The sequence below is a fragment of the Salmo salar genome, chromosome 13 (genome assembly GCF_965601325.2).
Source record: "Salmo salar chromosome 13, fSalSal1, whole genome shotgun sequence".
NCBI classification, from domain to species: domain Eukaryota; kingdom Metazoa; phylum Chordata; class Actinopteri; order Salmoniformes; family Salmonidae; genus Salmo; species Salmo salar.
Window position 1 is genome coordinate 8,067,289 of NC_138303.1, and position 13,400 is coordinate 8,080,688.

Here is a 13,400-nt window from a genome sequence, read left to right on the forward strand (position 1 = left end):
CTACGTATACAGGTAATACTGACAGTAACCTACGTATACAGGTAATACTGACAGTAACCTACTGCTACGTATACAGGTAATACTGACAGTAACCTACGTATACAGGTAATACAGACAGTAACCTACGTATACAGGTAATACTGACAGTAACCTACGTATACAGGTAATACTGACAGTAACCTACGTATACAGGTGATACTGACAGTAACCTACGTATACAGGTGATACTGACAGTAACCTACGTATACAGGTGATACAGACAGTATCCTACGTATACAGGTGATACAGACAGTAACCTACGTATACAGGTGATACAGACAGTAACCTACGTATACAGGTGATACAGACAGTAACCTACGTATACAGGTAATACTGACAGTAACCTACGTATACAAGTAACACTGACAGTAACCTACTGCTTTGTATACAGGTAATACTGACAGTAACCTACGTATACAGGTAATACTGACAGTAACCTACTGCTACGTATACAGGTAATACTGACAGTAACCTACGTATACAGGTATTACAGACAGTAACCTACGTATACAGGTAATACAGACAGTAACCTACGTATACAGGTAATACTGACAGTAACCTACGTATACAGGTGATACTGACAGTAACCTACGTATACAGGTGATACTGACAGTAACCTACTGCTACGTATACAGGTGATACTGACAGTAACTTACGTATACAGGTGATATTGACAGTAACCTACGTATACAGGTAATACTCACAGTAACCTACTGCTACGTATACAGGTAATACTGACAGTCATCTACGTATACAGGTAATACTGACAGTAACCTACGTATACAGGTAATACTGACAGTAACCTACTGCTACGTATACAGGTAATACTGACAGTAACCTACGTATACAGGTAATACTGACAGTAACCTACGTATACAGGTAATACTGACAGTAACCTACGTATACAGGTAATACTGACAGTAACCTACGTATACAGGTGATACTGACAGTAACCTACGTATACAGGTGATACTGACAGTAACCTACTGCTACGTATACAGGTGATACTGACAGTAACCTACGTATACAGGTGATACTGACAGTAACCTACGTATACAGGTAATACTGACAGTAACCTACTGCTACGTATACAGGTAATACTGACAGTAACCTACGTATACAAGTAACACTGACAGTAACATACTGCTACGTATACAGGTAATACTGACAGTAACCTACGTATACAGGTGATACAGACAGTAACCTACGTATACAGGTGATACAGACAGTAACCTACGTATACAGGTAATACAGACAGTAACCTACGTATACAGGTAATACAGACAGTAACCTACGTATACAGGTGATACTGACAGTAACCTACTGCTACGTATACAGGTGATACTGACAGTAACCTACGTATACAGGTAATACTGACAGTAACCTACGTATACAGGTAATACTGACAGTAACCTACTGCTACGTATACAGGTAATACTGACAGTAACCTACTGCTACGTATACAGGTAATACTGACAGTAATCTACGTATACAAGTAACACTGACAGTAACCTACTGCTACGTATACAGGTAATACTGACAGTAACCTACGTATACAGGTGATACAGACAGTAACCTACGTATACAGGTAATACAGACAGTAACCTACGTATACAGGTAATACAGACAGTAACCTACGTATACAGGTGATACTGACAGTAACCTACTGCTACGTATACAGGTGATACTGACAGTAACCTACGTATACAGGTAATACTGACAGTAACCTACGTATACAGGTAATACTGACAGTAACCTACGTATACAGGTGATACTGACAGTAACCTACGTATACATGTGATACTGACAGTAACCTACGTATACAGGTAATACAGATAGTAACCTACGTATACAGGTAATACAGACAGTAACCTACGTATACAGGTAATACAGACAGTAACCTACGTATACAGGTAATACAGACAGTAACCTACTGCTACGTATACAGGTGATACTGACAGTAACCTACGTATACAGGTAATACTGACACTAACCTACGTATACAGGTGATACTGACAGTAACCTACGTATACAGGTGATACAGACAGTAACCTACGTATACAGGTGATACTGACAGTAACCTACGTATACAGGTGATACTGACAGTAACCTACGCATACAGGTGATACAGACAGTAACCTACGTATACAGGTGATACTGACAGTAACCTACTGCTACGTATACAGGTGATACTGACAGTAACTTACGTATACAGGTGATATTGACAGTAACCTACGTATACAGGTAATACTGACAGTAACCTACTGCTACGTATACAGGTAATACTGACAGTCATCTACGTATACAGGTAATACTGACAGTAACCTACGTATACAGGTGATACTGACAGTAACCTACGTATACAGGTGATACTGACAGTAACCTACGTATACAGGTGATACTGACAGTAACCTACGTATACAGGTAATACTGACAGTAACCTACGTATACAGGTAATACTGACAGTAACCTACTGCTACGTATACAGGTAATACTGACAGTAACCTACGTATACAGGTATTACAGACAGTAACCTACGTATACAGGTAATACAGACAGTAACCTACGTATACAGGTAATACTGACAGTAACCTACGTATACAGGTAATACTGACAGTAACCTACGTATACAGGTAATACTGACAGTAACCTACGTATACAAGTGATACTCACAGTAACCTACGTATACAGGTGATACTGACAGTAACCTACGTATACAGGTGATACTGACAGTAACCTACGTATACAGGTGATACTGACAGTAACCTACGTATACAGGTGATACTGACAGTAACCTACGTATACAGGTGATACAGACAGTAACCTACGTATACAGGTGATACAGACAGTAACCTAAGTATACAGGTGATACAGACAGTAACCTACGTATACAGGTGATACAGACAGTAACCTACGTATACAGGTGATACTGACAGTAACCTACGTATACAGGTGATACTGACAGTAACCTACGTATACAGGTAATACTGACAGTAACCTACGTATACAAGTAACACTGACAGTAACCTACTGCTTTGTATACAGGTAATACTGACAGTAACCTACGTATACAGGTAATACTGACAGTAACCTACGTATACAGGTAATACTGACAGTAACCTACTGCTACGTATACAGGTAATACTGACAGTAACCTACGTATACAGGTAATACTGACAGTAACCTACTGCTACGTATACAGGTAATACTGACAGTAACCTACGTATACAGGTATTACAGACAGTAACCTACGTATACAGGTAATACAGACAGTAACCTACGTATACAGGTAATACTGACAGTAACCTACGTATACAGGTGATACTGACAGTAACCTACGTATACAGGTGATACTGACAGTAACCTACGTATACAGGTGATACTGACAGTAACCTACGTATACAGGTAATACTGACAGTAACCTACGTATACAGGTAATACTGACAGTAACCTACTGCTACGTATACAGGTAATACTGACAGTAACCTACGTATACAGGTATTACAGACAGTAACCTACGTATACAGGTAATACAGACAGTAACCTACGTATACAGGTAATACTGACAGTAACCTACGTATACAGGTGATACTGACAGTAACCTACGTATACAGGTGATACTGACAGTAACCTACTGCTACGTATACAGGTGATACTGACAGTAACTTACGTATACAGGTGATATTGACAGTAACCTACGTATACAGGTAATACTGACAGTAACCTACTGCTACGTATACAGGTAATACTGACAGTCATCTACGTATACAGGTAATACTGACAGTAACCTACGTATACAGGTAATACTGACAGTAACCTACTGCTACGTATACAGGTAATACTGACAGTAACCTACGTATACAGGTAATACTGACAGTAACCTACGTATACAGGTAATACTGACAGTAACCTACTGCTACGTATACAGGTAATACTGACAGTAACCTACGTATACAGGTATTACAGACAGTAACCTACGTATACAGGTAATACAGACAGTAACCTACGTATACAGGTAATACAGACAGTAACCTACGTATACAGGTAATACAGACAGTAATCTACGTATACAGGTAATACAGACAGTAACCTACGTATACAGGTAATACTGACAGTAACCTACGTATACAGGTGATACTGACAGTAACCTACGTATACAGGTGATACTGACAGTAACCTACGTATACAGGTGATACTGACAGTAACCTACGTATACAGGTGATACTGACAGTGACCTACGTATACAGGTGATACTGACAGTGACCTACGTATACAAGTGATACTGACAGTAACCTACGTATACAGGTGATACTGACAGTAACCTACGTATACAGGTAATACAGACAGTAACCTACGTATACAGGTGATACTGACAGTAACCTACTGCTACGTATACAGGTGATACTGACAGTAACCTACGTATACAGGTGATACTGACAGTAACCTACGTATACAGGTAATACTGACAGTAACCTACTGCTACGTATACAGGTAATACTGACAGTAATCTACGTATACAAGTAACACTGACAGTAACCTACTGCTACGTATACAGGTAATGCTGACAGTAACCTACCTTTACAGGTGATACAGACAGTAACCTACGTATACAGGTAATACAGACAGTAACCTACGTATACAGGTAATACAGACAGTAACCTACGTATACAGGTGATACTGACAGTAACCTACTGCTACGTATACAGGTGATACTGACAGTAACCTACGTATACAGGTAATACTGACAGTAACCTACGTATACAGGTGATACTGACAGTAACCTACGTATACAGGTGATACTGACAGTAACCTACGTATACAGGTGATACAGACAGTAACCTACGTATACAGGTGATACAGACAGTAACCTACGTATACAGGTAATACAGACAGTAACCTACGTATACAGGTAATACAGACAGTAACCTACGTATACAGGTGATACTGACAGTAACCTACTGCTACGTATACAGGTGATACTGACAGTAACCTACGTATACAGGTAATACTGACAGTAACCTACGTATACAGGTAATACTGACAGTAACCTACTGCTACGTATACAGGTAATACTGACAGTAACCTACGTATACAGGTATTACAGACAGTAACCTACGTATACAGGTAATACAGACAGTAACCTACGTATACAGGTAATACTGACAGTAACCTACGTATACAGGTGATACTGACAGTAACCTACGTATACAGGTGATACTGACAGTAACCTACGTATACAGGTGATACTGACAGTAACCTACGTATACAGGTAATACAGACAGTAACCTACGTATACAGGTAATACAGACAGTAACCTACGTATACAGGTGATACTGACAGTAACCTACTGCTACGTATACAGGTGATACTGACAGTAACCTACGTATACAGGTAATACTGACAGTAACCTACGTATACAGGTAATACAGACAGTAACCTACGTATACAGGTAATACTGACAGTAACCTACGTATACAGGTGATACTGACAGTAACCTACGTATACAGGTGATACTGACAGTAACCTACGTATACAGGTGATACTGACAGTAACCTACGTATACAGGTGATACTGACAGTAACCTACGTATACAGGTGATACTGACAGTAACCTACGTATACAGGTGATACAGACAGTAACCTACGTATACAGGTGATACAGACAGTAACCTACGTATACAGGTGATACAGACAGTAACCTACGTATACAGGTGATACAGACAGTAACCTACGTATACAGGTGATACTGACAGTAACCTACGTATACAGGTGATACTGACAGTAACCTACGTATACAGGTGATACTGACAGTAACCTACGTATACAGGTGATACTGACAGTAACCTACGTATACAGGTGATACTGACAGTAACCTACGTATACAGGTGATTCTGACATAACCTACGTATACAGGTGATACTGACAGTAACCTACGTATACAGGTGATACTGACAGTAACCTACGTGTACAGGTGATACTGACAGTAACCTACGTGTACAGGTGATACAGACAGTAACCTACGTGTACAGGTGATACAGACAGTAACCTACGTATACAGGTGATACAGACAGTAACCTACGTATACAGTTAATACTGACAGTAACCTACGTATACAGGTAATACTCACATCTAGGTAGACTGGGAGTGAAGGTTTAGGTTCGGGAGACTGGGAGGGAAAGGGTTTGGGCTAAGGAGATGTAGACCAGACTAATCCTACTGCTTCGAAATCAAGTTAGAAAGATTTTCCTCTTGTGTGAGAAAGTAAATCAATCAGTGTACAGCAAGGAAGTCCAGTAATTGCTTCAGTGTGATATTGGCATGTTTCTTTCATGTCTCTTTGCAAGGTAAATGGTAAATTGTCTCAGGGAAAAATCAATCAACTCTGGCGTCCCCCAGGGCAGTGTTCCAGGGCCTCTACTATTTCTACTGTACTATAATTAAGCAGTAAGGTAATAAGGCGTGAGAACCTGTGCATTAATAATCATACCTAAGGGCTGTTCTTATGCTTGACGCCAATAGTTTAAGTGTTGACTATTGTTGTCTGTTGTTTCTCTCAACAGGAGCTCGAGATACAGGCCCGCCTCCACGGCCTCTCCACCCCCGCCTCTTCCTCCCAAGGCAGCTCCTCCTCACACCTAAGCCTATCACAGTCCCTGGACCCCAGCACAGGCGACGCCCTCTCCAGGACCCTCCTCTCCCTGAGTGGTGGCCAAGGCCTCCAGGCCGCCTCCCCCCCCTTCCTGTCTCCTCCCCCCTCTGCCTCTCCGGTTGGTCTGATGACTATGGGCAGCCCGTTAGATCTGGACTCTCTGAGCTTCTCTGACCTGGATGACCCGTCGGCCGCAGCCTTCCACGCCTCCCTGCTGCCGGACATGGGTCTGGGGGACATCCTGATGGACGACAGGGGGCTGGGGATGTCCTCTGTTGGGGGCAGAGACCCCCTGCTCTCCTCCGTCTCCCCAGGAGTCTCCAAGACCTCTAGTCGCAGGAGCAGCTTCAGCATGGAGGAAGATTTGTGACTGATATAAAGGGACTCTAGATCCTAATCCATAGCCCCTACGCCCTAGACCCTACCCTACTAGGCAGGAACATAATCAGCATGGAGGATAGACCTGTGACTGGGCTGAGTCCCAAACCAACTCCTAGACCCTACATCCTAGACTAAACCCTATACCCTTAGACAGTTAATGTAGATCTGAGAGAATTGGAAAATAGTAATCATGGCAAAACATTCCAGCCAGTAGAATCATACCAGAGTGTTTATATCAATCCTCCATCCTTTTCAGATTTACAGGAGCGACTGGAGAGTTTTTTTGGGGATTCAGCAGGAGAGGGTTCAGGATTTACTGCTTATTGTCTTCTGGTTCTAGGAATCTTCCAACTGGGATTTCTGGAGAAAAAAAAAAACTAAAAAAACATGGGAATTTTGGGAAAGTTGAAGGGAATTTTTGCCACCCTAATTTTAGTTTATTCTAGACTAGAATGTCTAGAAAGAATTCCGGGTCCCTGTGGTGATGACGGAATCCATTGCAGCACTCCAAATATTTTATCTCCATGCTTGTAAAAAAATAACCCAGATATAGAATAGATCTATGGAGTTGAGCTGTTCTATAGCATTAAGAGATCAACATGAATTGTAGACTATTTGTAAAGATACACGTTTCTTAGGTACGAACCTATTATAGTTCTGTGAATAGTAATTATGATAGAGGTAGATATTTATATGGGGGAAGGAGACAGGGATACTGGAGTGATGGAAGTAGATATGTATAGTGGGAAGGAGACAGGGATACTGGAGTGATGGAGGTAGATATTTATATGGGGGAAGGAGACGGGGATACTGGAGTGATGGAGGTAGATATGTATAAGGGGGAAGGGGACAGGGATACTGGAGTGATGGAGGTAGATATGTATAGGGGGAAGGGGACAGGGATACTGGAGTGATGGAGGTAGATATGTATATGGGGAAGGGGACAGGGATACTGGAGTGATGGAGGTAGATATGTATAGGGGTAAGGTGACTAGGCAACAGGATATATAATAAACAGAGTAGTGGCAGCTTGTATGTGAGTGTGAGTGTGTAGAGTCATAAATGTATGGGTATATTATGTGTTGGAGTGACAGTGTGTAGACTAAACAGGGCCCTGTGACATTGTGCATAGAGACTGAAATAAAAGGGTAAACTCAATCCGTGTAGCTATTTAGTTAGCTATTTATCAGTCGTATTGTTTGGGGATAGAAGCTGTTCAAGAGCCTGTTGGTGTAAGACCTGATGCACCGGTACCTCTTGCCGTGCAGCGGCAGAGAAAAATAGTCTGTGGCTTGGATGGTTGAGGTCTTTGACGATTTTCCGGGCCTTTCTTTTCAAACCCTCTGATATAGAGGTCCTGGATGGCAGGGAGCCCAGTCCCAGTGATGTACTGGGCTGTCCGCACCACCCTCTGATATAGAGGTCCTGGATGGCAGGGAGCCCAGTCCCAGTGATGTACTGGGCTGTCCGCACCACCCTCTGTAGCGCTGTGCGATCAAGGGCGGTGCTATTGCCATATCACGTAGGGGAAGAGGCACTGTCACGCCTTCTTCACGACTGCGTGTGTGTTTTGGACCATTTTAAGTCTTTTTAGTGATTTAGACACCGAGGAATATGAAGCTGTCTACCTGCTCCATTGCCGCTCCGTCTGTGGATGGGGGCGTTCTTGTTTCCTGTCGATGTGGAAGAGGGGCGTTCTTGTTTCCTGTCGATGTGGATGGGGGCGTTCTTGTTTCCTGTAGTCCACAATCAGCTCCTTGGTCTTACTGACATTCAGGAAGAGGTTGTTTTTCCGGCACCAAATTGCCAGGTCTCTGACCTCCCTTTTAGACTGACTCATCGTTGGAGTCGTGCGTGGCCGCACAGTTGTGGATGAATAGGGAGTACAGGAGGGGACTAAGCACACACCCCTGTGGGGCCCCCCGTGTTGAGGGTCAGCGTGGCGGAGAGGATGTTGCCTACACTCACCACCTGGGATCGGCTCGTCAGGAAGTCCAGGATCAAGTTACAGAGGAAAGTGTTCAGACCCAGAGTCCTGAGCTGGGTGACAAGCTTGGAGGGGACAATGGTGTTGAGCGCAGAGCTGTAGTAAATGAACAGGATTCTCTCATAGGGTGCCATTTATAACGATTATAGTGAAGCACCTTTTATTGGTAAACATGTTGTATAATCCAGTTGAACGTTGTGTGTTGGTATGCTATTAAAGTGTGTCAAGAGTCACTCAGGAAAACTAGGCTGAGCAGCCAGCCGTACAGTAGACTAAACAGCTACAATACTGTGTTTGTCGGCACATTGTTCTATAGTCCTCAATAGCAAGACCGTTAAGAGTGGCTCTCAACTTTATCTACAAGGTTTTATCACTCTGTGTTCCTGCCTCTCTGTGTGTTCCTGCCTCTCTGTGTGTTCCTGCCTCTCTGTGTTCCATCCTGGGTCAATTCAGTTCAGGAATTCAGGAATAAAAATGTAAAAAACTCACAGAATGCGATGAGACATTTAAAAAAATATATATGTATTAAAGCTGCAATATGTCACTTTTTTGGGCGACCTGACCAAATGCACATAGAAATGTGAGTTATAGATTTGTCATTCTCATTGAAAGCAAGTCTTAAGAAGCGGTAGATCTGTTCTATGTGCACTATTTCTATGCTTCCTATTCTTAAGTTTCGGGGGGGTTTTTGCATCTTTTACATTCATTCATACTATGACAGATACTTAACATTGTTTTATGTTTGTTTATTTAGCCTGTTTCCAACCTCCGTATATGCTGCGTTTCACCCATAAGAGTTAGAGGACTATTGATAGATATAACCCGTAATGACACAGATACAAAGACGAGTCATCTATCTAACTCTATGGGTTCAGTCTGGAGTTTATTAAAAAATATATATATATATATATATAACCCATGGGCTGGATGACCGCTGACTATTGTGCACATTTTACTCTGTCATTTATTTTCATAGAAAAGCAATATACCTGTATGTGGTTGAGTAGAATTGAGTATAGTCACTTATCATTACAGCCCTGTAAGATACTACAGTATATGGATAAAGCATTAGGGAATGATGGTGAATAATGTGTTTTATAACTGCAGTTTAGGTTCTGCCATATGCATATTACATCTGTATTGTGTTTACTTTATGTATGTAAATAGAAATGGTATATAATAACTCGATATAGCATAATGTTCTGGAACAATACATTTATTAACAAATATTTTCTGTGTAATGTACACATTATATGCCATATATTATGTAAAAAACATTGCATATATTTGACCTTAATTTGTTTTTGTTTTTTATGAAATATATAGTTTTTATCATTTTCTTTTTAAATATATGTGACTCTGAGGGTGTGTGTGTGTGTGTGTGTGTGTGTGTGTGTGTGTGTGTATCATGCATAAATGCTGCTCATTTCAACTGAGGGGATTCTATGTCTGATAGTCTAATATACAGTTTTCTATCTCTGGTAGAGCAATGCAGGTTTATATCTCCCCTGGCAGAGCAATGCAGAAGTCAATAGCCATTCAGCAGTAGTCAGTTCCTGGTCACTTTTACTGTTCAGTGATTGGCTAGCAGCTCAATACAGTCTTGCAGCTCTTTTGTGAGGATATGACTGCATGGATACGTCCCAAATGGTACCCTATTCCCTTTATAGTGCCCTACTTTTGCTCAGAGCCCAAATGGCACCCTATTCCCTTTATAGCGTCCTACTTTTGCTCAGAGCCCAAATGGCACCCTATTCCCTTTATAGTGCCCTACTTTTGACCAGAGCCCTGTGGGGAATTAACCTGGAGAAATCCAGTCAGTTTTGAGCTAACATTCCTCTCCTTAACACTCCTTGTCATGGCAATTTTCTTTTTTTGGGGGGGGGAGGGATTACACGAGTGTACAAGGAGTGGAATGTTAGCACAAAACAGGTTCTGGATTTCAGGCTTATGGCGAATTAGGTGTCATTTGAGACGTAGTCCATGTCTTTCCTCTCTACACATCCTACTGGCAAACACTCAGTAGCAAACTATGGAAGATTTGGCTGAGATATACACTGAGTATACCTAACATTAAGAACACCTTCCTAACATTGCTTTGTACCCCCTTTTGCCCTCAGAACAGCCTCAATTCGTCAGGGCATGGACTCTACAAGGTGTTGAAAGCATTCCACAGGGATGCTGGCCCATGTTGACTCCAATGCTTCCCACATTTGTGTCAAGTTGGCTGGATGTCCTTTGGGGTGGTGGTCCATTCTTGAGACACACGGGGAAACTGTTGAGTGAAAAACCCAGCAGCGTTGCAGTTCTTGACAAGTTGGTGCGCCTGGCATCTACTACCATACCCCGTTTAAAGGCACTTCAATATTTTGTCTTGCCCATTCACCCTCTGAATGGTGCACATACACAATTAATGTCTCAATTTTCTCAAGGCTTAAAAATCCTTCTTTAACCTGTCTCCTCCCCTTCATCTACATTTTTACAAGTAACATCAATAAGGGATCATAGCTTTCACCTGGATTCACCTGGTCAGTTTGTCATGGAAAGAGCAGGTGTTCTTCATGTTTTGTATACTCAGTGTATATAAAACTGTCTCGGTTCAATGTCACTCAATCATGACAAATATAATAGTATAAGATAAGTATAATCAGTCTCACAGCTTCTCCATGTCAGATATTTTTTTGCTTTTCAAAGCAAAACAAACACAGTCTTGTTATAATTTGTTTTCCAAGTTATTTTATTTGACACATTTCAGTTTGTCAATGTGATATGTTTGGTTGTACTGTAGGTGTATACAGCAATAACCAGACACAGGAAAAACCAGTTAAGTGTCATGTTAATCAAGAAAACAAACCCTCCAGTCACTGTTGATGATTGGTCTTCATCAGAATACACACACACACACACACACACACATCAGATCACATCAGATCAGGATACACAAGTCACTCTCTGTAGAAATGGGATCATGAAAGGGATGTTTACTCCTCGTCAACAACATTGTCATATTGCATGTAGTCTTATGTTTTACATATTGTTTTCTTTCACCTCTTTAGAAAACTAAGAATCATACTTATGATTGTTTCATTTTTAATAATCATCTTTGTTAAATAATGATAAACATTTCATAAAAACCCAAACAGCTGTTTTGTGTTTTTTTTTCCTGATGTTGTTACCCTCATTTGACCCCCTATTCTTCATGTACTGCACTACTCTGGTCAAAAGTAGTGTGCTACAGATGTCGGATCCTAATATGACCCATTTCGTCGCAGGATGAAAATAATCCTACAGCAGGAGGATTTGAATAACTATTGCAAATGTATAATCGCAGCCCAAAGGGGCAGCTGGAAGCAGTGTTTTGTAGGCTATACAATGCAGTACCGTATCTAGGGGGCTATGACTTCGAGAGAAGTCTCTGCAAACCAACCGACCTCATACCATCAAGTATTTTCATGGCATGCTAGAGCATTGTGAACTGTTGTAACACAAGTGGTCTGAGCAGCACACTTCAGCTGTGAGCATCATGAGTTCTCACACCCAGTGCTGGGCAATCGTTTTTCACACTTTGTATCAATGAAAACGAATGTTGTTGTAGCACACTGTTATCATCTAACCAGGGGCGGAAATCCCGGGGGGGACGGGGGGGACACGACCCCCCCATCCTGGGAAAAATATGATTTGTCCCCCCCAATATATCACTGAAACATAACTATGTAATTTAAATAATATTAATAATACGCAATGAAAGCAATTGTGCTGATTAGACACTTAATAGCGCGTTTTTAAGTTTCAAAAGATTGCAACCCCCCCACCCTTTGCCTCACATTGGTTTGATCCACTGCCAGTTCCTTAGCTTGCTAGGTAACAGAGGTCGTATCTACTGTCTGAAAGGCACTCAATGCACGTAACTGACGTGAGGTTAATCCAGTCAATCGCGCACACACACTAGCTGAATATGCGGAGCTAGCGCGCAAATATGAACTATTAAGCTAGCTAGTACCTATTCCATTTATGTGGCGTCGTCAAAAATGGAATCAGCATGCAGATGATGTAAGTTAGTGCTTCAAAGTCCCTGTGATAAGGTTAGCGATAAACTGAAATCCAAACTGAACAGAACTACACACTCTTCTACCATTGTCTTAAATATATTTAATGGTCTCGTTGCAAAAGCTAAATTGTCGCAAGTGAACTTTTATTTATTTATTTTATTTCACCTTTATTTAACCCGGGTAGCAAAGATTATAGCAAACACCACTGAAACTGAATTGGTGCTCGCTAGCTTTGCAAATTCAGCTATTGTTGGAAGCCAGCCAATATGAAACAAACTATTAAAATTACAAAAGGT

At 41.4% G+C, this 13,400-nt stretch overlaps 1 protein-coding gene across 6 annotated transcripts in view; it reads left to right on the top strand.

The window, feature by feature from the left end:
- Positions 1–12,195, top strand: part of LOC106566350 (transcription factor E3) — a 48,681-nt gene extending 36,486 nt beyond the window's left edge. For all 6 annotated transcript variants that reach the window (XM_045692848.2, XM_045692850.2, XM_045692849.2 and 3 more), the window contains one exon: positions 6,599–12,195. In XM_045692848.2, the coding sequence (XP_045548804.1) occupies positions 6,599–7,057 (459 nt within the window). In that variant the 3' untranslated portion in view covers positions 7,058–12,195. The remainder of the gene's footprint in view (positions 1–6,598) is intronic.
- The last annotated feature ends 1,205 nt before the right edge of the window (positions 12,196–13,400 follow it).